The sequence below is a fragment of the Hemitrygon akajei genome, chromosome 13, assembly GCF_048418815.1.
Source record: "Hemitrygon akajei chromosome 13, sHemAka1.3, whole genome shotgun sequence".
NCBI lineage: Eukaryota > Metazoa > Chordata > Chondrichthyes > Myliobatiformes > Dasyatidae > Hemitrygon > Hemitrygon akajei.
In genome coordinates, this window is record NC_133136.1 from 5,691,379 (window position 1) to 5,719,031 (window position 27,653).

General features: G+C 43.7%; 1 protein-coding gene across 2 annotated transcripts in view; it reads right to left on the reverse strand.

Annotated features, from left to right (window-relative positions):
- Positions 1 to 27,653, reverse strand: part of acaa2 (acetyl-CoA acyltransferase 2) — a 58,457-nt gene that overhangs the window by 11,182 nt on the left and 19,622 nt on the right. For both annotated transcript variants that reach the window (XM_073064075.1, XM_073064074.1), the window contains 5 exons: positions 16,431 to 16,547; positions 12,744 to 12,891; positions 8,980 to 9,155; positions 6,484 to 6,613; positions 434 to 504 (listed from right to left, as the gene is read on the reverse strand). In XM_073064075.1, the coding sequence (XP_072920176.1) occupies positions 434 to 504; positions 6,484 to 6,613; positions 8,980 to 9,155; positions 12,744 to 12,891; positions 16,431 to 16,547 (642 nt within the window). The remainder of the gene's footprint in view (positions 1 to 433; positions 505 to 6,483; positions 6,614 to 8,979; positions 9,156 to 12,743; positions 12,892 to 16,430; positions 16,548 to 27,653) is intronic.

A 27,653-nucleotide genomic window follows, 5' to 3' on the forward strand; every position in this document is an offset into this window, starting at 1 on the left:
CCCTTAATTTTGTACATATGCCTTCTGGTGTTTGCTATTGGTGCCCTGGGAAACAGGTACTGACTATCCACCCTGTCTATGCCTCTCATAACCTTGTGGGAGGAACCCGGACAAAACCCACGCTGTTATGGGCAGAGTGGACAAAGTCCTTACAGACAGTAAGGGGAATTGAAACCCAATCATCAAGCATCTTTGCTCCTTCTGCAACAGCGAGGATTTCCCAGTGGCCAACCATTTTAATTCCACTTCCCATTCTGACAAGTTGGTCCATACCCTCCTCTACAGCCACGATGGAGGAGCAACACTTTATATTCTGGCTGGGTGGCTTCCAACCTTACAGACAGCAATGGAATTGAGCTCATTTTGCCAGTGCTGTATTAGCATTATGCTAACACATTAACCGCTATGTTAATGTGCTGCCCCAAATACAGACCTCAACTAGATCCATGTCTTTCAAGGATAATCCTGCTTTCTTCAGAACCTCATTGATAGCAGGTACAGGACCTGTCAGAGACAGATAAAAAGAGCTCATTAATAAGGGAGCAATTTTGAAGTTAGACCATAAGACGTATCAGCAGAATTCAATACATACAGTCTGCTCTGCCATTCCATCATGGCTGACCTATTATTCCTTTCAACCCCATTCTCCCAACTTCTTCCCGTAACCTTTAACATCCTGCCTACTCAGAAACTTATCAACCTCCACTTTAAATATACCCAATGATTTGGCATTCACAGCTCTCTGTGTCAATGAACTGCACAGCTTCATCACCCTCAGGCTAAAGAAATTCCTCATCTCTAACCTAAATAGACATCCCTCTATTTTGAGGCTATGACCTCTGGTCCTTGATGTCTCTTCTACTGGAAACATCCTCTCCACATCCACTCTATCTAGGCCTTTCAATATTCAGCAGGTTTCAATGAGATCCCTCCCCCCCACCCCAGTGTACTCGAGCAAGTACAGACCCAGGGCCATCAAATGCTCTTTATACTGGATGCTAACCTTTAAGTCCAGGACTCAAAGATTTTATGCTTTCTCTCTAAATTGCCCATTATATTTTGAATGACCAACATAAAGCCACAGGTTAGAGTACAGGCCTGGCATCCTGTCCTACAACAGACAGTTTCACACCCACAGATGTTAATGCTGAGTTTACAGTTTTAGCCATTCTGCTGACAGGAAGGGTTCCTTCTAGCCGGGGGTAGTAGTGGGGACAAGCTCTCACTCAATGGCGTGAGTCTCAAATGGCCTCTGACAACCACATTCCAGCTCCTGGTCTTCATGTGCGGCTTAGCTACTAAGCCCAGCAGGACCATTTCTACTGACGGGAGAAGGGGCAAAGGCAGGTTACCGGCGCCTTAAAACCAATTGCTTCAGTCAGATGGAGCTCGTCAGCAGTGGAGAAGGAAAACTGATCTCAAACCTCTGTTGCCTTGTGGCTATACACACTCATGGGGAAGGTTTCGGAAGGAAACCCCAAGGTAAAATCCAGAGCTGGAGGCCCTAAGGATGATTAACGTTGAGTTCAACACTGACTGGGAACTCCTGCGACGTCACTGGTGCCAAACTCTATCGGTCCTTGCTGTTCCTTTAGACTCATCAGCTGTGTCGAGAAGGGGAGCCTGTTACATGGGCATCAGCTTTCAAGTCAAGTCACTTTTTATTGTCATTTCGACCATAACTGCTGGCATAGTACACAGTGAAAATGAGATGTCGTTTTTCAGGACAATGGTGCTACATAAAACAGTACAAAAACTATACTGAACTATGTGAAAACAACACAGAAAAAAAACTACACTAGACTACAGACCTACCCAGGACAGCATAAAGTGCACAAAACAGTGCAGGCATTACAATAAATAATGAACAAGACAATAGGCACAGTAGAGGGCAGTAAGTTAGTGTCAGTCCAGGCTCTGGGTATTGAGGAGTCTGATGGCTTGGGGGAAGAAACTGCTACATAGTCTGGTCGTGACAGCCCAAATGCTTCAGTGCCTTTTTCCAGATGGCAGGAGGGAGAAGAGTTTGTATGAGGGGTGCGTGGGGTCCTTCATAATGCTGTTTGCTTTGCGGATGCAGTGTGTAGTGTAAATGTCCGTGATGGCAGGAAGAGAGACCCCCAATGATCTTCTCAGCTGACCTCACTATCTGCTGCAGGGTCTTGCGATCCGAGATGGTGCAATTTCCGAACCAGGCAGTGATGCAGCTGCTCAGGATGCTCTCAATACAACCCCTGTAGAACGTGATGAGGATGGGGGGTGGGGAGGAGATGGACTTTCCTCAGCCTTCGCAGAAAGTAGAGATGCTGCTGAGCTTTCTTTGCTATGGAGCTGGTGTTGAGAGACCAAGTGAGATTCTCCGCCAGGTGAACACCAAGAAATTTGGTGCTCTACCGAGGAGCCGTCGATGTTCAGCGGGGAGTGATTGCTCCATGCCCTCCTGAAGTCAACAACCATCTCCTTTGTTCACATTCAGAGACAGGTTGTTGGCTCTGCACCAGTCCGTTAGCCGCTGCACCTCCTCCCTGTAAGCTGACTCGTCGTTCTTGCTGATGAGACCCACCATGGTCGTGTCATCGGCGAACTTGATGATGTGGTTCGAGCTGTGTGTTGCAGCACAGTCGTGGGTCAGCAGAGTGAACAGCAGTGGACTGAGCACACAACCCTGGGGGCCCCCGTGCTCAGTGTGATGGTGTTGGAGATGCTGCTCTTGATCCGGACTGACTGAGGTCTCCCAGTCAGGAAGTCTAGGATCCAGTTGCAGAGGGAGGTGTTCAGGCCCAGTAGGCTCAGCTTTCCAATCAGTTTCTGAGGGAACTTGTTCTCCATGTCATATCTGCCCTGGCTTGTGTGTCATGTAGACAGATGGGATGTAACATCCATGATCAACGGAGGGCCTCAATCACAGGAAGACATGGTCAGAAAGTGGATAATCTCCATGGGAGAGTAGAGGAAAGGTCAAGTCCATGTTTAATTATCATTCAGCCATACACATGAATATATCCAAACGGAACAGTGTTCCTCCAGGGCCAAGGTGCAAAACACATAACCAACAGCACACAGCACACAGTTACAATTGTAGAAAAACATACAAATAGAACAGGGCAAAGGCATTACATTCATCAATCCTGACAAATGGTCGTGGCCTGAAACACTTATCTCTCTCCATAGATGCTGCCTGACCTGCTGAGTTCCTACAGCATTTTGTGTGTGTTACTCAGGATTTCTAGCATCTGTAGAATCTCTTGTGTTTAAAGCATTCAATTTGTGTCTTTTGTTTGAAAGCTGGTTCAAGAAATGGTCAAAATTGGAATACTGTGTGCAGTTCTGGTTATCTACCTAAGGGAAAGATATCAATTAGATTGAAAGAGTGCAGAGAAAATTTACAAGGATGTTGCCAGGAATTGAGGATCAAAGTTATAGAGAATGGTTGAAGAGGTTAGGACTTTATTCCTAAAGCATAGCAGAATGAGGGGAGATTTGATAGAGATATACAAAATGATGAGGGGTATAGATAAGGTAAATATAAGCAGGCTTTTTCCACGGAGGTTGGGTGAGAGTACAACTGGAGCTCGTGAGTTAAGGGTGAAAAGTGAAATGTTTAAAAAGAACCTGGGGGGAACATCATCACTCACAGAGTGGTGAGAGTGTGAAATGAGCTGCCAGTGAATGCAGGTTCAATTTCAACTTTTAAATGAAATTTCGATAGGTGTATGGAGGGTTATGGTCCAGGTGCAGGTCAATGGGACTAGGCAGTTTAACCATTCAGCATGTACTAGATGGGCCTATTTCTGTGTTGTAGTGCTCTAGGACTAAATGCCAGATTAAATGGTTTCAGCAGGACATAGCTTGTGGGTTCACAGAATTAGCTGATTCACTAAACCTCAAGTATAAATATTTGAGTTTCTGCAGTGAACTGTAACCTGGCATGAATCAGTAATAAATGTAGAAATGTGTATGTCAGCATTCTGTAGTCTGGTAAAAATAAAACTGGATCTAACTTCCAATTTAAATTACGTTTACACAACAAACGTAAAAATTGTGTAAGAGAATTAAGCAAAGATATTACAGCAACAAAATTACATTGTTATAAACCAATGGTGACAAACAGGCATCCAAGAATGAGACATGCACTCAGCGTCAGTAAGACCAAGGAACTGATTGCAGACTTCAAGAAGGGGATGTCAAGGAACACATATTAGACCCCACCAAGGGATTGGACGTGGAAAGGGCAAGCAGTTTCAAGTTCCTGGGTCTCTGACAATCTATCCTGGGCCCAACATATTGAAGCAATTACAAAGAAGACATGACAGTGGCTATATTTCATGAGGAGATTGAGGAAACTTGGTATGTCACTAAAGACTCTTGCAAGTTTCTACAGATGAAGAGCATTCTAACTGGTTGCATCACAGCCTGGCACTGTTATGCCACTGCACAGGATCAGAAAAAGCTGCAGTACGTTGTAAAGTCAGCCATCCCTATCATGGGGCACCAGCATCAAGGGCATCTTCAAAAGGAGATACCTCAAAAAGGTGGCATCCATCCTTAAGGACCCCATCACCCAGGACATGCCCTCGTCTCACTGATACCATCAAGGTGGTGGTACAGGAGCCTGAAGACACACTGAACGTTTCAGGAACAGCCTTTTCCCCTCTGCCATCAGATTTCTAAATGGACACTACCTCAGTATATTTTGTGCTCCTTTTTTGCACTACTTATTTAATTTTTATACTTGTTGTAATTTAGAGTTTTTTATGCATTGTGATGTACTGCAGCCACAAAACAACAAATTTCACAACATATTAAAACTGATTCTGAGTCAGATTCTTTAATAAATAAAATCCAATAAGTTGCACTGCTTTAAAAGAAACTGTCAGCTTCAGCGGACTTGGCGGATGAGATCAACAGTGAGATCTAATGGCCAGGAAGGCAGCTCTGTAACACTTTGTGATAAGCGAAGGGGATGACAAGCCACAGAAATCACGATCAACCATTGTAACCAAGGAAGATCCCAGTTGTGACAACTACTCGTACCACTGATCCCAGACTTCTGAGGTGGAGTGAGTGGAACATCCCCAGTTCCACTTTAAAAACTCTCCCATGCAGGCTTCTTTGTACAGTTCACATCAGAACTGCTCAGATCTAATCGTCATCATCAGATACGATGGACAACTAAACACAGTAACTATTTACTCAGCAATATGTATTTGTAAGATCCAGTTGCAACCTCCTCCTGCACAAAGCAGAAGGATGTGGAGGCTTCAGAGAGAGTGCAGAGATTTACCATGATGCTGAAAAGATCATTGGCTGCAATCTACTATCACTGCAGGGCTTGTACATGTCCAGGACAAAAAAGCGGGCAGAAAATTATTGTGGTCAGTACAACCCCCCCCCCACTGCAAAGTGCCTTTCCCAAAAGTTCTTTTCTGGAAAGCACAATAAGGATATTAAAACAAAAACTTCACACCATTCCCCCCCCCCATTACCCAGTCATTGTAAACACTTTAAACCACACTTTATAATGCTGTAAATACATGAACATTTTATTCCATATCCGTACTTTAACCCTAACTACTTGTTCCTTATAATTGTTGAATGCTGTCGCTTTTTGTCGCATGTTGCACCCTGACCAGCACATCACAGCAAATGCCTAATACATCCAAGATTCATGATTGCTTAATGACATTTCCTGTGCACAAGTATAAAGGAGAACAAAATAATTGTTGCTCCGGATGCAAAGCAGCTCAAAAAAAAGGAACACTATAATAATGAAAATACAATGAACATAAATACATAAGAAAGTTTCTATACATAAATCGACTGTATATTCATAAAGTGATGATAAGCACAGGAGTGTCTCTACTCTGACATTAAGTGATAAAGTCGTGCTGGTTGGTTGTGCAGAGGGTGGGTGAGTGGGTGGAGTTGTTAATCAGCCTTACTGCTTGGGGAAAGTAACCGTTTTGAGTCTGGTGGTCCTGGCATAAATATTTTTTAAATGTCTATGCTAAATAAAGTTGACTATTCATCCTTAACACTATTGATCATTAGTGAATACATGCCAACACAGAGGCTTCCTGGACGTGATTCCTGAGGTGTCACTTTATAGCACAATTAATGATCCAGTGACACAAGTTCAAATCCCACCACTGACAATGAAGAATTACAAAAATTGAATCTGGGAATACAGGTCTATAATTCCTTGAAAATGGTATTACAGGTAGATAGAGTCCCAAGGAAAACAATTCCAATGTCATCTGTAAGGAGTTTGTAGGTTCTCCCTGTGGAATGCATGGGTTTTCTCCAGGTACTCCAGCTTCCTCCCACAGTCCAGAGATGTACCAGTTAGGTTAATTGCCCTGCAGTTAGGGTAGGGGTAAATCTGGGGTTGCTGGGCGGCATGGCTCAAAGGGCCAGAAGGGCCTATACCGTGCAAATCTCAATAAATGAACAAGCAAACAGTTACACTGCAGTAGGACTCACCAATTCCCATAATGCTTGGATCACACCCACATACATGGTAAGCCATTACCCTGGCCAATGGCATCAACTTATGTTTGTGAACTGCCTCTTCACTTGCTATTATCACAGCAGCAGCTCCATCACACACGCCCTATTGGAAACACATCAAAAATATCATCAGAAAAAAAAGCAGAGTTTGGTCAAAACCTATTACAGCCCAGCATCTGTGTTCCCATGTCCACTAGAGGCTGGAGGCCGAAGACAAAGGTGTATCCTTGGGTCAGAGACTGTGTATGTGTGCAGGGTGGGTGGGAGGGAGGAACGGGGGTGAGTTTTGCTACTGTTGTTTTGTTGCTTGTCTGTTTTGTTGTGTTCAGAGTTGTTCTCCTGAGCATTTGAGGGCATATTACGTCGGTGCCAGAATGCGAACTGCCCCAGCACACACTTGGGTGTGTTGGTTCTTTACATAAACATATTTCACATGTTTTGATGACACATGATAAATAATCCTGAACTTAATTTTTCTTGTTAACTACTCTCAGCCTGATTAAGTTAGGAATTGGGCCATTCAGCCTATCAAGTCTCTCCACCATTCCATCATGGCTGATTTACTTTCCCTCTCAACCACAGTCTCATGCACTCTCCCCTCAATCTTTGATATCCGTACTAATCAAGAACCTATCAATCTCTGCTTTAAATATACTTAATTACCTGGCAACGGATTCCACAGAGTCACCACCATCTGGCTAAATAAATTCCTCCTCATTTTCTTTACATTTGTGTACTGGAAATGACTTAACAATCTTGAATATGAGAGAAAACTAGAGAACCATCTGAAAGGAGCTTAGATGTTCTCTTTGTGACTGCAAGATGGCAGCCACTGGATCAAACTGTTTAATTGTTATTTTCTTTGCAGTTTAACAATTAATTATCTGCATGTATTTTATATAATTACTTGTATACAAGGAACTTCCTAGTATGCTTCCTGGTGGTCACAGTATATACATACAGCTGTTCAGTGTTCCCCTAGTGGTTACACTGGTATGATGAGAGAAGCTTCTCTGTTCTGCATTATTTGAATAAGCTTTCCCATTGGTTGATTCTTTCCACAAAGAATCGATCAACATCTGCCTTAAATACAAGAAAATGGTGCAATCGTAATGTACAAACATGTTTGTGTTTCTAGGACGGAGATTAGTTTCATTTGTCATGTGCAGCACAACACACAGTGAAAATGTGCCATTTGTGTCAACAACACATACAGTTTGAGGATTGTGCTGTGCAAGAGTTGCCCACTTCCAGCATGCCCACAACTTACTAACCCTAGCCCGTACGTCTCTGGAGGAAACCGGAGCTCCTGGTGGAAACCCACGCAGTCACAGAGACACATACAAACTCCTTGCAGCCTATCTAAGCTGGAGTACAAAAGTATTTGACAGCAAACTCTGTCAATGTACACACACTTAATTCATGAGGCAAGTGGGATGCCACAGTAGCACAGCGGTTAGCACACCGCTATTAAGGGTTGTGCCGCTGGAGTTTGGAGTTCAATTCCAACATCACCCATAAGGGGTTTGTATGCCCTCCACATGAACATGATGTTTCCTCCGGTTTCCTCCCACAGTTCAAAAGACATATAGGTCAGATGGCCAATTGGTCACTGTAAATTGTCCTATGATTAGACTAAGGTTAAATAAGTTGCTGGGCAGTGCAGCTTGTTGGGCTGGAAGAGCCTGTTCTGTGCTGTATCCCTAAATAAATAATCTAAACAAGAGAAACAAAAACACAAGAGATTCGGCAGATGCTGGAAATCCAGAGCAACACACACAAAGTGCTGGATGAACTCAGCAGGTCAGGCAGCGTCTATGGAAATGAATAAACAGTCAATGTTTCAGGCTGAGACCCTTCATCAGGACTGGAAAGGAAGGGGGAAGACACCAGAATAAAAAGGTGCGCGGAGGGGATGGAGTACAAGCTAGGTGATAGGTGAACCCAGTTGGACAGAAGCAGGGGGATGAACTATGAAGCTGGGAGGTGATAGTTAGGAAAGGTAAGGGGCTGGAGAAGGAGGAACCTGACAGTAGAGGAGAGTGGACTATGGGAGAAGGGGAACCAGGGGAGGTGATAGGCAGGTGAGGAGAAGTAGTAAGAGGCCAGAGTGGGGAATAGAAGAAGGGGGAGGGGAAAAGAATTACCAGAAAAATAAATCGTCATTCATGTTGTCAGGTTGGAGGCTACCCAGATGGAATAGGAGGTGTTGCTCCTCCACCCCGGGAGTGGTCTCACTGTGGCAAAAAGATGAGGACATGGACTGACAAGTCAGAACAGGAACAGGGATAGGAACTAAAATGGTTGGCTACTGGGAAATCGTGCTTTTAGTGATCGTAACAGAGGTGCTCAAGAAAGCAGTCCCCCAATTTAAATTGGGTCTCACCAATGCAGAGGAGTATACAAAACTACTTGACAGTAAACCTTGTCAATGCAGTTATTTGACGAGGAAAGTGCATGGGAACTTACCGAGGCATTTGCTGCTGTGACAGTGCCATTTTCCTTGAACACAGTTGGTAGCTTGGCCATCTGTTCTGCTGTGGCCTGAGGTCTGGGGTGCTCGTCCTGTGCTAAAGATTCCTTTCCTTTCTTTGTTTTCACATCAATGGGAGCCATCTCTTCATTGAAGTAACCAGCATCATGAGCTGCATCACATCAATAGCAACACAATAATGTACAGTTTATGACAGTAAATGCATATATACATCCTCCAAGCCGCTGCTAGACTTTAAACCAAAACGAGGATGAGGGACCAGACATATCACACCCATCCTAGCTACTCTGCATCGGCTTCCTGTATGCTTACGAATTGATTCTAAATCTCTCTTGCTTGTTTTTAATGCTCTCGGTGGTCTGGTACCAGAGTACATCACAGAATTGCTATTGTTTTATAATCCTTCTTTTGCTCTTCCACTGGTCTCTTAAATTTAAACTATCTCCCTCAAAAGATAATTAGCAGGACCGCTATTTTTGAACGATGCTCCTAAAATGTGGAATCCAGTACCTAAAACTACAAGGGATGCAATCTCAGTTGACACTTGTAAATGCCAGCTCAAAACCTTCGCTTCCTTCTATGTTCACTTTGACCAGCAGAATAGGGAACCATCGTGTGCCCCATGTCCTTTGATGCTGACTGGTATGTCAGTCCCATGCGGCCTGGTATGGGAACACCAATGACTTTGACGATCCTTTAGTCTCAGTACCTGAAGATGACGTGCAAGCTGCCTTCAAGAGAGTCAATCCAAGGAAAACATCCAGTCCGGACAGAGTACCTGGCCAAGTACTGAAGACCTCTGCTAACCAACTGGCTGCTGCATTCACGGATAGCTTCAACCCCTCACCCCTGCAGTGTGTGATATCCACCTGCTTCAAGCAGGCTTCTGTCATACCAGTACCCAACAGGAGCATGATAACCTGTCTAAATGACTATCGCCCAGTGGCATTCACATCCAGTGATGAAGTGTTTTGAGAGGCTGGTGTTGAATCACATCAGCTTCTGTCTGAATGATGACTTGGATCTGCTCCAAGATCAACACCAGGTGCAATCTTGCTGGCTCTTCACAAATCCCAGGAACATTTAGACAGCAAAGATGCATACATCAGGATGCTCTTTATCGACTACAGCTCAGCATTTAACACCATCAATCCCCAAAACTAATCAGTAAACTCCATGACCTGGGCCCTTATGAAATTGGATCCTGGATTTCCTCGCTTGAGGACCCCAGTCAGTTCAGATTGGCAACATCTCCTCTACAATTCTGCAAAGCACAGAAACAAATATCACTGTGATGATTGTACGCTCTAGTATCAATGACAATAAAGTATAAAGTACAATCTCCATCAGCACAGGAGCACCGTGGGGTGTGTACTTAGCCCCCTGCTATACTTGATTTACAGCTATGACTACATGGCTAAGTACAACTCCAACATCACATACAAGTTTGCTGATGACACCACTGTTGTGGGCTGTTTCAAAGGGTGTGATGAATCAGCTTACAGGGGGAAGAATAAAAACTTGGCTGAGTGGTGTAATAACAACAACCTCTCACTCAAGTCAACAAGACCAAGAAATTGATTATAGACTTCAGGGGAGGGAAACCAGAGGCCCACGAGCCAGTAATCATCGGAGGATCAGAGGTGGAGAGGGTCAGTAACTTTAAATTCCTGATATCACTATCTCAGAGCACCTGTCCTGGACCCATCATGTAAATATAATAGGGAAGAAAGCACAACAGCGCCTCTACTTCCTCAGGAGTCTGCGGAGGTTCGGCATGCCATCAAAAACGCTGACAAACGTCTATAGCTGTGTGGTGGAAAGTGCGCTGACTGGTATGTCAGTCCCATACGGCCTGGTATGGGAACACCAATGCCTTTGAGTGGAAAATCCTACAAAAGGAAATGGATTCGGTCCAGTACATCACGGGTAAAACACTCCCATCCATTGAGCACATCTACATGAAATGTTACTGTAGAAAAGCAGCAACCATCATAGATCCTCATCACCCAGCCACAGCTCTTTCCTCGCTGCTGCCATCAGGTAGAAGGTACAGGTGCCTCAGGACTCTCACCACCAGGTTCAAATACAGTTACTACCCTCAACCATCGGGCTCTTAAACAAAAGGGAATAACTAAACTCACTTAAAGACTCTGTTATATTGTTATTTCATACTCATTATTTTTGCTATTTATTTATATCTGTATTTGCAGTTTGTTTACAGTTAACAGTTCCTGATGTTTACAGTTTAGTTACTGTTCTATAGATTTGCTAAGTTTGGCCTGCAGAAAAAGAATCTCAGGGTTGCATGTGGTGATATGTATGTACTCGAATAAATTAGACTTTGTACTTTGAAATACTACCAAAAATCAGTGGGGCTTGTGTTTCATATGTTTGAGATTACTGCTTGAAACAAAGGGGTTCTGCAGATGTCAGAATCTAGAGACACTCACACACATGCTGGAGGAATTCAGCAGGTCAGGCAGCATTCATGAGAGGAATAAAGAGTCAACATTTTGGGCTAAGAAATTCATCATTTTCTTTTTAAATATGCAGAAAATGTTTGCTGCCTTTTCTACCTTCTCTTGGAAAAAACAAAATTTATTAAAGACTCCCCAAAGAAATTGTATATTTTCAATAATAACTGGATCTTTTCACAAATTTGTGTGTGTATATGTATGTGTGTATAAGTGTGTGTGTGTGTGTGTGTATATATATATATATATATATATATATATATATATATATATATATATATATATATATATATATATATATATATATATATATATACACACACATACATATAGATAGATAGATATAGATATAAAATTATATAAGTAGTGCAGAAAGATGGGGGGGGGGGAATAGTGAGGTAGTGCCTATGGGTTCACTGTCCATTCAGAAATCTGATGGCAGAGGGGAAGAAGCTGTTCCTGAAATGTTGTGTGTCTTCAGGCTCCTGTACCTCTTCCTTGACAGTAGCCATGAGAAGAGGGCATGTGCTGGGTAAAGGGGATCCTTAATGATGGATGCCACTTTGAGGAATCACCTTTTGAAGGTGTCCGTGATGGTGGGGAGTCAAGTGCCCATTATGGAATAGGCCGAGTTTCATTGTTAAAAAATGACTCCTCATTCAGGCTTTTAATATTTAAAAGTCCCATTTCCAATTTAATTACAATTACTATGCCAAATATACAGAAATACTGTTAAACTGGTTTAAGCCCTATTATGTTCGACTGCAGACTGCTGCAACATTCATGGATTCCAGATCTTGGACTATATTTTTTGTGTGACTGTTACTTTACTGATATCTTATATGTACTACATGTGCCTTGTGCTGTTTGTGACTGTTGATATTGTGTTTGGCTCCTTGGCCCCGGAGTGAGACTGTTTTGTTTGGCCGTAATCATGTGTATTAATATATGATCAAATGACAATGAAACTTGAACTGGTCTCCTTCCGATCTTCAGCTGATTTTAGATCTCTGCTTGTAACAAATGCACTCATGAGACTGAAGAGTAGTTAAGATTCTACTTACTAAATTCCAATCAGAAAACCTGCAGAAAGATGTGTTTAGAATGTCTTAAAGATTCTAAAGTAACTTAATTAAAGCTTGATAGTATTTGCAGTGAACCTCTGTCTTAGTTTCAAATATTTACTTTCCATTATTTACTTTTTTCTTTGGTGGTCTCTGAAGTATATTCCGAAGTACATACTCTCTATGCTTACTGCTTACCTGCTTTCCATCTCTGCTGTGATTTCAATGCATAAGCATCACATTCACTCCTACTTATTTCATACTGATCAGCAAGATTTTCCGCTGTAAGACCCATCGGAGTTTTAATGTGGAGGTCAGTCAGTCCTGCCCATAAGGTGTCCTCCATCTGTAACGAAATGGGTTTAAATCTATTTCGTGAAATAGAACATTAAACATGATAAGGCCCTAAGACATAGGAGCACAATAAGGCCATTTGGCCCATTGAGTCTATTCTGCCATTCCATCGTGGCTGACTTATTATCCCTCTGCACCCTATTCTCGTCTTCTCCCTGTAACCTTTAAAACCCTGATATATCACGAACCTATCAACCTCCACTTTAAATATATCCAACAACTTCACAGCTGTTTCTGTCAATGAATTCCACAACTCACCACCTCTTGGCTGAAGAAATTCCTCCTCATCTGTTCTAAAGGTACATCCTCCTATTCTGAGGTTGTGCCCTCTGGTCCTAGACTCCCCATTATAAGATAATCCTCTCTATGTCCACTCTATCTAGGCCTTCCAAAATTTGATTGGAGAATGTTGGGGGGGGGGGGGGGGTGGCAGGGGATATATTGAAACTTATGCTCCAGCAAGTACTGGCCCAGAGCCATCGAACACTCTTCATACCTTAACCCTTTCACTCCAATTTGAAGGCAATATTTCATTTTTGACCAGGTACAAGCTGTAAGTGGCATGGTAGCAACATTGTTAGCTTTGCAGCACTAGTGCTCTGGGTTCAATTCCTGCCGCGGCTTGTACATTTTATTATTTATTTAGAGATGCACACAGAACAGGCCTGTTTGACCCAATGAACCACCCAGTAATCCAGCTATTTAGCACTATCCTAATCACAGGGCAATTTACAATGGCCAATTAACCTACTAACCGGAATGTCTCTGGAGGCTGGGGGAAACCAGAGCACCCAGAGGAAACTCACATAGTTCACAGGGAGAAAATACAAAACCCATTACAGACGGCACTGAAATTAAACTCTGAACTCCGGAATGCCTCCAGCTGTAATAGTATTGCTCTTCAGGCACCACGGTGGTGTAGCAGTTAACACGGCACTATTACAGCTCGTGGTGTTCCGGAGTTCAGAGTTCATTCCTGGTGCTGCTCTGTAGAGATTCTCTGTTTGTCCTCCCTGTGGAATGCGTGGGTTTTCCCTGGTTTGCTCCCACACTCCATAAATGTACACATATTAATTCATCACTGTAAACTGGGCTGGGATTAATCAGGCTTGCTGGGGGTTGTTGGGACGGCGTGGCTTGAAAGGCCAGAATGGCCTACTCTGTGCCGTATCGCTAAATAGATAAAATAACCACTGCGTATCTTGTTATCCACTTTGAAGCTCAAACTTTAGCACATCCTTGCACTGTGATGGTTGTTAATGCAAACAACACCTTTCACTATAATTTTTTCAATGTCCACGTTACAAATAAAACTAAACTTCAATCTTTAATCTGGTGAAAAATGAAGTAAATGCCATTAAGTTGGAATATTTTTCACTCAGCTCGACTGGCCTAGCTCGACACCAATCAAGTCACTGGAGGAATTGTGGATATGAAAGTCTTCATCAGCATGACAAACAGACACTCTCTTGGAGACACTCAGACCCAAAGTTTTATACCCTTACGATCAAGGTAACAGCAGGTGATTCAATACAATTTCAATAGTTACAATGACATTGTTTACTTCAAAACACTGGGTTGACAAAAGGTTCCTTTCAGGTACATGGTTACAGTGGAAGCATATTGTAATTGATCAGACGCCTCTGAAGGTTCAAACGCCTTTGCTTAGAGAAAATAATTAACACAGATATTCTAAAATCTTCTGACGACAGAGAGTCAGACCCCCAATCATTGACAGAGCCAAGTGATAGTATCAACCTGGTCTGCAAGCTTCCTTCAACTCGTTTACAATGGTGCAAGTTACTTAAACTCACAGTTGCTTGGATTCATGCAGGCCAATTGACACGACCCCAACACCTTCAGCTGATGCATTTGCGAATGTCTCATGGTCACCATTTTGCAAACCGCATCTCCTAGTCTGTGCTCCACAGAAAGTATTGTTTATTTGCAACAGTGTGTGTTTTAACTTCAATTTATAATTTATGGTAAGAACTGAAAATTGGTTCTTGTTTGAATTAGTATTTGCTTTATTCACAGAATTCTAGAATACTTCCTAAAAGACATCTTCTGGAACAGAACATTCCTTTTGATACAAAACCCTACAAAGACCAGTTATTCATCTCTTTCACATACTGTCCACAGAATGCAGCATACAAGTCCGTTTACTTTATCACTGGGTTCATTCAAAATTTAAACCACCAAAGACAAGAGGAACAACAAGATCTTTGGGACAACATCAGTTCAAAGTTTCCCTACAGGATGTACTGGAGCGCACCATTGTTTCTTCTTGGTTAGTGGTCAACATATTGAAGTTCCTATTGCACAAAAAGCCAGAAGCACCAAAAGTACTTATTTAGTTTGAAGGTAAGATCCAATACCTTCTCCTTCAAAACAAAGATGGATTTGTCAGGATAAACATCCTTAAAAACATACGAAAAAAGGCTAAATGCACTGACGCTATAATATGCAATGAATTATAAAATAGTTATTTGCCAATAACACTCAACAATTGAGTTCCAACTGTTTATTGAGAGTTCTTAACATATCAAATTCCATTTAAGGCACTTTAATTTTAAGCATCACACACAAAATGCTAAAAGAACTCAGCACGTCAGGCAGGATTTAAAGAAATTATAAACATTCGATGTTTCGGGCCGAGTCCTGAAATAGTGTCTCGGCTTGAAACGTCGACTTTTATTCATTTCTATTGATACTGCCTGACTTGCTGAGTTCCTCCAGCAAGTGTGATGCTTTGGATTTCCAGCACCTGCAGACTTTCTCATATTTAACATTACTTCTATTTAACATTTAAGCAACAAATTTTACTCCATTGAATTGCACTCTGATGCTGGAACACAGTACCTTGGGTTAGAATTTTTTATGATACTTGTAACTATACAACTATATTTCTACATGGGATGATGGACATCTGGAGTCCAGGCCTCTACTGTGCACTTGAAGGTCTCCAGTGTGAATGGGTGATGAAGGATAACTCTGGCTGTCGGGCTATCAAAGGTCAGTGGGTCCTGGGAGAAGATATCTGTACTAGGAGGAGGCATGAGGACTGGTGAGTCTAACATCAGCTAATCTAGGGGTTGAAAGTGAAGTTCAAAGCCCGATCGGGAGTCTGGAAATCATGCCCAATGGCCGAAGCCTGCAGACTGGAGTTTGAAGGCCCGGAAGCCTGTCCTAGAGTTGGAGAACTGTCCGTGTGTGTTGGAGGAAAGAGGCTTGTATTGCAATTACTGTTTTTTGACGCTTGTTGTATTCTGCTTTGTGTTGTTTCCAAGCATTGAGGGCATGCTATGATGCTACGTTGGCACTGGAATCTGTGGCAATACTTGCAGGCTGTTCCCAGCACATCTTTAGATTGAGTTGGTTGTTAATGCAAATGACACATTTCACTTTGTGTTTCAATGCACGTGTTAAATTAATGGATCTGAATGTGAATCTGATACTTTTACCCAGACAGATAAAGGATAGTTAATCATTAGTCCAATCACTACTAATGATATCTGAGGCTCATTTTACCTTGATATCAACCCCGAGCTTTGTGCCAAATCGGATATTTCGAACAGCGTAAGGAGACTGACTCATGCTTTCTGATCCTCCACAAAGCACAACTTCAGCTTCTCTGAGGCAAATTTCCTGCAACACAGAGCTTCATGTTAAACACTATTCAGAATTTGAACTAATTCAGCTAAAATTGACTGACATAGCACTATTGGCATCAAAAAAAACACAAATTTATTAACAATTCCATTGCATATTATTCCAGTTAAGCCACTCATAGCACTATGTGAGATAAAGGCTCCATGGTGCACAACTGTGAAAAAATGTTTTTCCACCCTCTACCTTCTCAAACCTCTCACCAGATAAAAAAATGGCAGAGCAGATGGGTTGAATGACCTAATTCTGCTTTCATGTCTTACAGTTGATAGGTTCTTGATTAGTGAGGGCATCAAAGGTTACAGGGAGAAGGCAGGAACATGGGGTTGGGAGGGATAATACATCAATCATGATGAAATGGCTTGATGGGCTGAATAGCCTAATTTGCTCCAATGCCTTATGGAGTCTAATTCTAATCACAATGTCAAACCAGCACTTCATGATCTGATTCTACAAAAACAATAATCTCATTGATCTGTACGTTAAGGATTTTGAAGGCATTTAGTGGGTCAGAAGAGAAGATATTTTCATTGTGGGCAAAATTAGATCCAGGGATGTAAATACAAAACACAATAGATAAATGAAGTTGGAAACTCAGTTGCACAGAATCGATTTTATTTTAAGATACAGCGCAGAACAGGCCCTTCAAGCCATGCCAACAGATACACCACTGATTTAACCCTAGCCTAATCATTGGACAATATAGAATGAGCTTAAAATTGTGTTCCTTTGTATTAACCATCCCACCCTGGGAAAAAAAATCTCTGGCTGTCCATTCGATTACAGAGAATCTGGGGACTGTTGCTGGAAATGCGAGGAGAACAAAATGGATTTATACAAATGGGTACTTGAGGGCCAACACAGAATTGGTGGGCTAAATGGCCTATTACTGTGCTATAAGACTCTATCATGGGTTCCCAACTTTGTTTATGCCACGGACACCTACAATTACCTGAGGAATCTGTGGACCCCAAATTGGGAACCCCTTTTCTAAGTCCCAAATGAGGTTTTGCAATCTTCTGAGAAAATGCTTTTATTTTTACGAATTTTATTTTTTATTTAGAGATCTAGCCTGGAACAGGTTCTTCCAGCTCAACGAGCCGCACCACCTATTTAACTCTAGCCTAATCACAGAACAATTTGCAACTACCAATTAACCTACTAACCGGTATGTCTTTGGAATGTGGGAGAAAACTGGAACATCCAGAGGAAACCGACATGGTCACAGGGAGAACATACAGACAGCACTAGTATTGAACTCCAATGCCCCGAGCTGTAATAGTGTCATGTTAATTGCTACGCTATCATGGCAAAAACACCTTTTTGTAGTTTCTTGTACCACGTACAGTGTTTTATCGTCCAATAAAACATTTTTCCCATCTTTCAATCAACACACACAAAATGCTGGAAGAACTCAGCAGGCCACGCAGCATTTATGGGAAAAAAACCCTTCGGCAGGTCTATATTCATCTAGCTGTTGCAGAGAGCTCACTCTCACCTGGATGATGCTGGTGGCATTGTGAGAATCACATTTTTTGATTTCTCTAGTGTTTTCAATACAATCCAACCACTTCTGAGCGGGAAGCTGCAAAGGATGGGTGTAGACAAATCCACTATCTCCTAGATTACTGACTACCTGACAGATAGACTCCAGTTTGTACCACTGGATAGTTCTCTGTCTGAGAACTCAAAAGAGTTCAGTGAGTGGCACTGGAGCACCACAAGGGACTGTCCTGTCTCCATTTCTGTTCACACCGTACACCTCAGACTTTCAGTACAAATCTGAGTCTTGTCACTTGCAGAGGTTCTGATGACTCTGCGGTGGTTGAGTGCATCAGAGATGGACAGGAATCGGAGTAGAGAAGATCTGTGGAGAAGTTTGTGGAGTGGTGCAGGAGGAATTACCTGCTCCTGAATGTGGCCAAAACCAGGGAGATGGTGAGTGATTTAGGAGGAAGAGGACTGTGATGAGTCCTGTATACATTCTGGGAGAAGTTGCAATGGTGGAGGGGTACAAATACTTGGGTGTTCACCTCAACAACAGACTTGACTGGAAAACCAACACCAGGGCTGTTTACAAGAAGGGGATGAGCAGATTCTTATTTTCTAAGGAAGCTGAGATCCTTCAATATGTGTAACAGGATGTTGGAGATCTTTTACCAGTCTGCTGCAGTGTGTGCAGTCCTCTTTCCAGCTTTATGTTGGGGGAGCAGCATCAGTAGTGGTGATCCAAAAATTCTAAATAAATTCATCAAGAAGACTGGATCGTCGTTGGCTACAACCCCGACTCTTTTGAGTTAGTGGTGGAGAGGAGGTCACTAAACAAACTGTTATCCATCATGGACAATCAGGCACATCCTCTCCATGACCAACTGAATAAATAGTTGAACACCCTTTAGAACAGACTCATTCAGCTCCGCTGTCACAAGGATCATTACAGAAAATCTTTCTTTCCAAATGCAATAATCATATACAACAGTTCATCTCTGTGTTACAGGAGAACACACATCATAATACAATAACCTCTGTTTTATTACTTCGTAAACTATCATTGCACATTGGTAAATTATTGTGTATATTATGACTGTACTGAAGATACTGCCAGTCTGAGAGGCGGACAGGTCTGCGAGCCGAAAATTGGTGCAGAAGCAGAGCCGAGGAGTCAGACATCAGGAAGAGCCTTGGTAGTAGGGGACTCCATAGTAAGAGGTACGGAAGGGGGTTTCTGCGGCAACAGGCGAGATTTAAGGATGGTGTGTTGCCTCCCTGGTGCAAGGATCTAGGACATCACGGACCAATTGCAGGGAATCCTCAAGGGTGAAGGTGAACAGCCGGAAGTGGTAGAGCATGTCGGCACAAATGACATCGGGAAGAAGAGGAAGGACATTCTGCAGCGGGACTTCAGAGAACTCGGAAGAAGGCTGAAAAGCAGGACTTCCAGGGTGGTTATCTCTGGTTTGCTTCCAGTTCCTCATGCTGGAGAGGGCAGGAACAGGGAGATAATGGATCTGAATGTGTGGCTGAGGAACTGGTGCCGGAAGCAAGGATTTACATTCTTGGACCTCTGGGATCTGTTTTGGGGTAGGGATGAATTGTACAAAAGGGACGGGTTGCACCTTAATAGGCGGGGGACCAGCATTCTGGCAGGCAGGTTTGCCACTGCAACACGGATGTGTTTAAACTAAGTAGTGGGGGGGGGGGAGGGGATGAACTGGAAATATAACGATGGAGTTGAAGGGAAAGTGAAAATAAGAAAAGTTAAAAAGGACAACAGAATCAATGGAGTAGAAAGCTCAAGAAGAGATCATACAGTATGGCCAAGTGAAATAGGAATTGATATGAAAGGAGAGGGGAGTAACAAATTAAAAGTATTATATATGAATGCACGAAGTATAAGGAATAAAGTAGATGAGCTTGAGGCTCAGTTGGAAATTGGCAAGTACGATGTTGTGGGAATAACTGAGACATGGCTTCAAGCGGACAGGGCCTGGGAAATGAATATTCAAGGATATACATCTTATTGAAAGGACAGACTGACTGGCAGAGGGGGTGGGGTGGCTCTGTTGGTGACAAATGATATTCAGTCCCTTGCGAGGGGGGACATAGAAACAGGGGACGTAGAGTCAGTAGGTATGTGAATAGCAAAAAAAAGTTAAGACCAAAATTGGGCCATTGAAGACAGAAACGGGTGAATTTATTATGGGGAACAAGGAAATGGCAGATGAGTTGAACAGGTACTTTGTTTGTGTCTTCCCTAGTGAAGACAGACCCAATCTCCCAGATGTAATAATGGCCAAAGGAACTGGGGTAAAGGATGAACTGAAGGAAATTTATATTAGGCAAGAAACGGTGTTGGACAGTCTGTTGAGTCTGAAGGCTGTTAAGTCCCCGGGACTTGATGGTCTGCATTCCAGGGTACTTAAAGAGGTGGCTCTAAAAATCGTGGACGCAATGGTAATCATTTTCCAATGTTCTATAGATTCAGGAACAGTTCCTGTTGATTGGAGGGTGGCTAATGTTGCCCCACTTTTCAAGAAAGGAGGGAGAAAGAAAACAGGGAATTATAGACCAGTTAGCCTGACGTCAGTGGTGGGAAAGATGCTGGAGTCAATTATAAAAGAGGAAATTACGACACATTTGGATAGCAGTAGAAGGATCAGTCCGAGTCAGCATGGATTTATGAAGGGAAAATCATGCTTGACTAATCTTCTGGAGTTTTTTGAGGATGTAACTATGAAAATGGACAAGGGAGAGCCAGTGGATGTAGTGTACCTGAACTTACAGAAGCTTTTGATAAAGTCCCACATAGGAGATTAGTGGGTAAAATTAGGGCACATGGTATTGGGGGCAGAGTACTGACATGGATTGAAAATTGGCTGGCTGACAGGAAACAAAGAGTAGCGATTAACAGGTCACTTTTGGAATGGCAGGCTGTGACCAGTGGGGTACTGCAAGGTTCGGTGCTGGGACCGCAGCTGTTTACAATATACATTAATGATTTAAATGATGGGATTAAAAGTAACATTAGCAAATTTGCCAATGACACAAAGCTGGGTGGCAGTGTGAAATGTCAGGAGGATGTTATGAGAATGCAGGGTGACTTGAACAGGTTGGGTGAGTGGGCAAATGTATGGCAGATGCAGTTTAATGTGGATAAATGTGAGGTTATCCACTTTGGTGGCAAGAACAGGAAGGCAGATTACTATCTAAATGGAGTCAAGTTAGGAAAAGGGGAAGTACAAAGAGATCTAGGTTTTCTTGTACATTAGTCAATGAAAGCAAGCATGCAGGTACAGCAGGCAGTGAAGGAAGCTAATGGCATGCTGGCCTTTATAACAAGAGGAATTGAGTATAGGAGTAAAGAGGTCCTTCTGCAGCTGTACAGGGCCCTGGTGAGACCCCACCTGGAGTATTCTGTGCCGTTTTGGTCTCCAAATTTGAGGAAGAACATTCTTGCTATTGAGGGAGTGCAGCGTAGGTTCACAAGGTTGATTCCTGGAATGGTGGGACTGTCATATGTAGAAAGATTGGAGCGACTGGGCTTGTATACACTGGAATTTAGAAGGATGAGAGGGGATCTGATTGAAACATATAAGGTTATTAAGGGATTGGACATGCTGGAGGCAGGAAGCATGTTCCCGCTGATGGGTGAGTCCAGAACTAGAGGCCACAGTTTAAGAACAAGGGGTAGGCCATTTAGAACAGAGATGCGGAAAAACTTTTTCACCCAGAGAGTGGTGGATATGTGGAATGCTCTGCCCCAGAAGGCAGTGGAGGCCAAGTCTCTGGATGCATTCAAGAGAGAGTTAGATAGAGCTCTTATAGATAGTGGGGTCAAGGGATATGGGGAGAGGGCAGGAATGGGGTACTGATTGTGTATGATGAGCCATGATCACAGTGAATGGCGGTGCTGGCTAGAAGGGCCGAATGGCTTACTCCTGCACCTACTGTCTATTGTCTATTTATTATATAAAGTTAATATTATTATATTTACATATTATTATTTTTGTAACACCTGGTAAAGGTTTTACTGCTAATGTGGTAGGGTGTTTCATATGATGGCCTTTCTGTGCAAGCTGTGTTTGGGTTACTGTCAGAGATAAGGGATGCTTAGGAATGTGGGCCATCCAGTCAGGAGAATGGAATGGGGAGAAGGCTGGGGGTGAGGGGGGAGCAGCTTTGTGACTGACATGGTGTGGGTCTTTGTCTTCTGTTCAGCAGGAGATGAACAGGGAAGACGCTGCAGAGAATGGGTCATAGGATTTGATCCAGTGGGGAAAACACGATTCAATGGAGCCAAGGCGCAGAAGCCTACAATGTTTGGTGAATGTGACCTTTGGAAGATTTGAGCTCCAACCTGTACACATTTGACTGTTTAATTATGATGGGCCTTTGTTGTTTTCTTTCTTTTCTTTACTAACTCTTTGGTTGAGATAACGTTCACAAATATACGCTTTTTTAAAAAACTGTATGCAGTGTGTGATCTGTTATTTCTTGCCGACGGGCTATTGCAGGGCAATGGATCACACAGCATTCACATGAACCAGGGTTTGGGTGGGCATGACATCCTGACCCCACAGATTTGGTGGGACCAAAGTCATAGACGTACAAAACCTGAGAAAGGTGGATTTCTCGCCATGGAATCCAGTGGCTGCTAGCCGGGGCTAATGAGCTGCATTTCCAGAGAGCCCAGAAAAAAGGGGTTTCATTGTGGGGGTATTGTCCTGGATTGAGTTCATTGAAAGCTGTGTGATTGTCCCAAGAACTGATCAAGTGGGTTTGTGCTTAAGCCCGTGTTAAACTATTGTCCGGGAAAGTGATTAAGATATGTGGTTAAGGACGCTGCAGGGGTTAAGCATTGGTGCAATTCAAAGAGATTACCTGTAGTTAATGCTTGTTCTGAGTGTGGTGGATATCCACAGACCAGATGAATTATTGATAAGTATTTTAAGCACTGTTAAAACATTAGGGAAAGTTACAATCATGGAATGGCAATTTGACCAAACAGATGGGAAAGATGGAGTGTTAGTTCAGAGTAGCGCTGACATAACGGGAGTGGATCTGCCTGGTACCACTGGGGTCCTGGGAGAGGCAGAGCAATGGGCCATCCATACTTTCCAAGGAAAGGGGAGTGTAGGAGAGAGTGTCAAATTGGAAGCAGAGTTTCCCATAGCGGAGGGCGGAGACTTGAAAGACAAGTTGCTCTCGATTCTGCAGAGAGAGGGGAAGGAGTGGTCTTATGTGGAAGGTCTAACGAGTCTTCCAGCGAGAGGTAAAGATTCTGAGTTGGTATCTATCCCTGACAGATAAACAGCAAAGTGCACCAGCAAAGAGTCAAAGTTAATATAGGCTGAGGATGTTCTCGGGAGTGAAGCCCACCCCCAAGGGGGAGGAGGAATATGAGACTTGGACAGAGCAGACTTCAGATGCTGGATGAGTGGCAGTACTCTTGATCATGTGAAAAGACTGCGACTGGTAGAGTCTAAGAGGTCCAGCTGCTGAAGTTGAGGTCCTTAAAGGCAGAGAACCCCTTAGCTACTTCCACAGGCTACATGCAAGCACTAGAAAACATTTTTTGGCATGACAGGAAGCCCAGTGGAGCTTATGATGGGGTTTCAGAGCATGTTTCAGGAGAAGGGGGAGAAACTTTCTGCCTACGTTTTTCAGCTAGAGAGACTGCTGCATTGCTTGCGGCGTAGAGGGGTCATCCAAGTGGCTGAGGTAAATCAATTAAGGATGGACCAAGTGGCAAAGGGTGCACAGTCGCAGAACATGATCACTTGCAGCCTTCGAATGTCTTGTAAGACATGCCCCCCCTCCCACTTTTGTTAAGCTGATCAGAGAAGTAAATGGGGAAAATGTGATGGAGGAGAGGGAGGCCTCCGTCAGCAGGGTCCAGTCCTCGGTGTAGCCTCTGTTGCTGAAGTGACCCCTGACGTCCTACAAACGGGGGTGTTACAGGAGTCCCTGGCAGATTTTAGAGCTGAGGTATCCCGGATGATATCGGCAGGTGCTGCCATCAAGCATAACAAAGCTGATAGGGAGCTGGACCTACTGCAGAGACGTAGTAAGCAGAGGGCTGCTGTTTTTCGAGGGTCCCTTGAAAAGTGGAGTGACCAGTATTGTCCCTTACAACTGTGGTGAGTAGGGACACTTCAGCCGGGAATGTGATGAATGGGAAAACTTTTAGAAGTGAGCCCACAGTTACTTAAGCATAAAGGGAAGTCGGGAAACTTCAAAGAGACCCAGCGAGGGAACGGCCTGGTGTCTTGGGGGAACACGTTCCAATCAATGTATCAAGGAAGACACAAAAGAGAAAAACCCTATTTTTAAAGGCTTAGTGGGGCCAAGCTCCAGTGTATCCCGATGGATTGAGGGTATTTATGCTAGAGTTATACTATACACAGGCTCTCAGATTACTCTGTTGTACCATTCATTTTACAACCGGTATTTGACAGACGCATTTACCATTGACGCCACTCAGTGTCCTAGAGCTCTGGGGGCTCAGTACAGATGACTACCCGTATGATGGTTACTTGTCGTTGAATCTGGAGTTTTCAGAGGCAGATGTGGGAGTAACTGAGGTTCTTGATAGGTTAGTGTTAGTTTGTCGAGAAGGGTGAAACTCCTATTCTGAGGAGGCTAGTGGGAGCCTGCAAGAAGAAATTGATGGGGTTGGAAGAAGAGATTGATAGAGAAGACGTTGAAGCTCGAAGATGTCTTTTCTACTGATGAGTTTGATGTGGGTTGTTCCGAGAATACTTGCCACATCATTTAAGAGATGGAGGACACCCCTTTCAGAGAAAGGTCTCGGTGACTGGCACCCGCTGAGGTGGCGGACGTTTGTAGCATCTGCGGAAGCTGAAGGAATCTGGGATTGTCACTGAGTCCAGGAGTCCCTATGTGCTTCCCCCCCCCCCCCCCCCAGAGTGGTGGTGAGGAAGAAGGATGGGAAGGTATGAATGTTTGTGGACTATCAGACTCTGAACTGACACATAGTCCCCAGCCAGTATATTGTTCTGAGGATTGAGGATGCACTGTTCTGCCTGAGTGGAGTGAAGTGGTTCAATGTGCTGGACCTAAGGAGTGGGTATTATCAGATACCCATGAGTGAGGCTGACAAGGAGAAGATGGCATTCATATGTCAACTTTCAGTTTGAAAGGATGCCCTAGGGCATGTCAGGAGTACCAGCTACTTTCCAGAGTGTCATGGAGAGAATTGTTAGGGATATGAACTTGCTTGAGATGCTGGTGTACCTGGATGATCTCAAAGCGCTTGGGTCCGCCCTGGAAGAGCACAAGGCGAGGCTACTGAAGGCATTAGGCTGCCTGAAAGCTGAGGGGATAAAAAGTCAATGGAGAAGTGCCAGCTCTGCAAGACGTCAGTCAACTACATCGGGCATTGTAGTCTCACGGGACAGAGTAGCTATGGATCCTCAAAGATAGAGCCAGTGACCACACGGCCAGGGTTCAAGAATATGAGCACCCTACACTCGTTCCTTGGATTCTGTGGGTATTACTGGAGGTTTGTGAAAGACTACTCTAAAGTGAGTCACCCTTTGAATCTGTGCGGTTACCCTCCCTTGGGGAAGAACTGGAGCAGGGCGAAAGGAGAAGATGGTAAAGATTATCTTAGCCTTTCGAAGCCTTTTGGAGCAAGATGGGATGCAAAATGGGAAGAGCCCTTTCAGTTGTTGAAGGAGCTGCTGACAAAAGCGGCTTTGTTGATTTTTGCAAACCCCCACTGCCGTATGTATTGTATACAAATGCCAGCCATGAGGGTTAGAGGGCATTCTATATCAGGATCAGGGCACAAGGTTGAGATCTGTCGCTGGAGTCTGTCTCCCTCCCAGCAAAACTGCCCCAAACACACATTGGCATTTTTGGCATTGAAATGGGAAGTGGTGGATAAGTTAAGTGATTATCTATATGGTGCCAAGTTCAAGGTGAGGATAGATAACAATCCATTGACTTATACCCTGACATCGGCAAAATTGGATGCTACAAGCTCTTGTCAGTTGGCGGCGTTGCCTGCCTATGATTTCAGCCTGAAGTACCAGCTGGGTAGCTGGAACATTGATGCTGATGCATTGTCCCGACATGCACATGAAGGGCTGGAAATGGACAGAAGAGAGTTCCTGCCCTGGAGTTAAAGTAGTGTGCCAGTTTTCCATCACAGGGAAGTCAGAGGTGAGGCAAGGGCAGGATCGAGCGATCATTTGGGAGCTTCTGGTTGTACCATTCCACAAGCTTATTGCAGCCTAACTGCTCTGAATACAGAGCAGTTGCCTGAGTTGAATCCGGGGAAGTGGCTGCTGCTCAGCGAGATGACCCACGTAAAGGTACCGTTTGGTCAGCTGTTATGGAAGGAGATGTGGCCCAAGCTGAAAAGATGAAACACTCTGCTGTATCTCTACTGCTGAGAGAATGGAACAAACTCGGGTTGAGGAACCAGATTCTATTCCAGATCATGTCTCCTCCAGTCAGGCCTCAATGTTCCCAGTTGGTTCTGCCTGAGAAATATCAGAGGATTGTGTTGAAGTCACTTCACGATGATTCAGGTCATTTGGAGTCTGACAAGACCTATGGATTGGTCAGAGATTGGTTCTACTGGCCCCGAAAGAAGCCTGAGATCGCAGAATACTGCAAGTTGTACGTTCAATGTATTCGATGGAAGGCACTGCCTACGAGGGCCGCTCCTTTATCCCATTTACAGAGTGTGGAACCACTTGATCTGGTACGTATGGATTTCCTCTCCATAGAGCTTGATTCCAGCAACACATTGAATGTCTTGGTTATTACTGATCTCTACACCAGATATGCTCAAGCTTTCCCTGCAAAGGATCAGTGAGTGTCCACCATGGCCAAAGTGTTATGGGAAAAGTATTTCATTCATTATGGCCTTCCCAGACTAATACATAATGATCAGGGATGGTAATTTGAGAGTAGGCTCATAGATGAGTTACTGAACATGCTTGGCGTTGAGAAGTCGAGGACCACGCCTTAAAATCCTCAAGGTGACCCCAAGCCCGAGAGGTTCAATCAGACACTGCCAGACTGCTCAGAACCCTGGATATCAGGAAGAACAACAAATGGAGTCAGCGTATTGGGCATCTGGTCCACTGCTACAACTGTACAGAGAATGAAGCCACTGGATACTCACCACATTATCTGATGTTTGGGTGCAAAACAAAGTTGCCTGTTGACCTCTGTTTTGGGACTAGTGGGGAAGATTTGCCACAGAAGACCTATCTGAAGTATGTGCCTGACATGAGTATGTAAATGCAAAAGGCTTATGAACTAGTAAAGGTCTCTGCTACAAAGCAGAATCAAGGAAATATGAGGAGATATAATCAAAAGATTAGGTTCACTCAACTGATGCTTGGAGACAGAGTTCTCATGAAGAACTTGAGCTACTAGAGAAGCGTAAGATCGCTGACTGTTGGGTGGCTATGTCTTGCGTAGTGGAGAGTCAGATGCCAAACTTACCAGTTTGGTGAAACCAGAGGATGGGAATGGACTTGTCAGGATTCTCCATCAGAACCACCTTCTACCTCTGTTGACCCAGAGCCTGACCAGGACCCT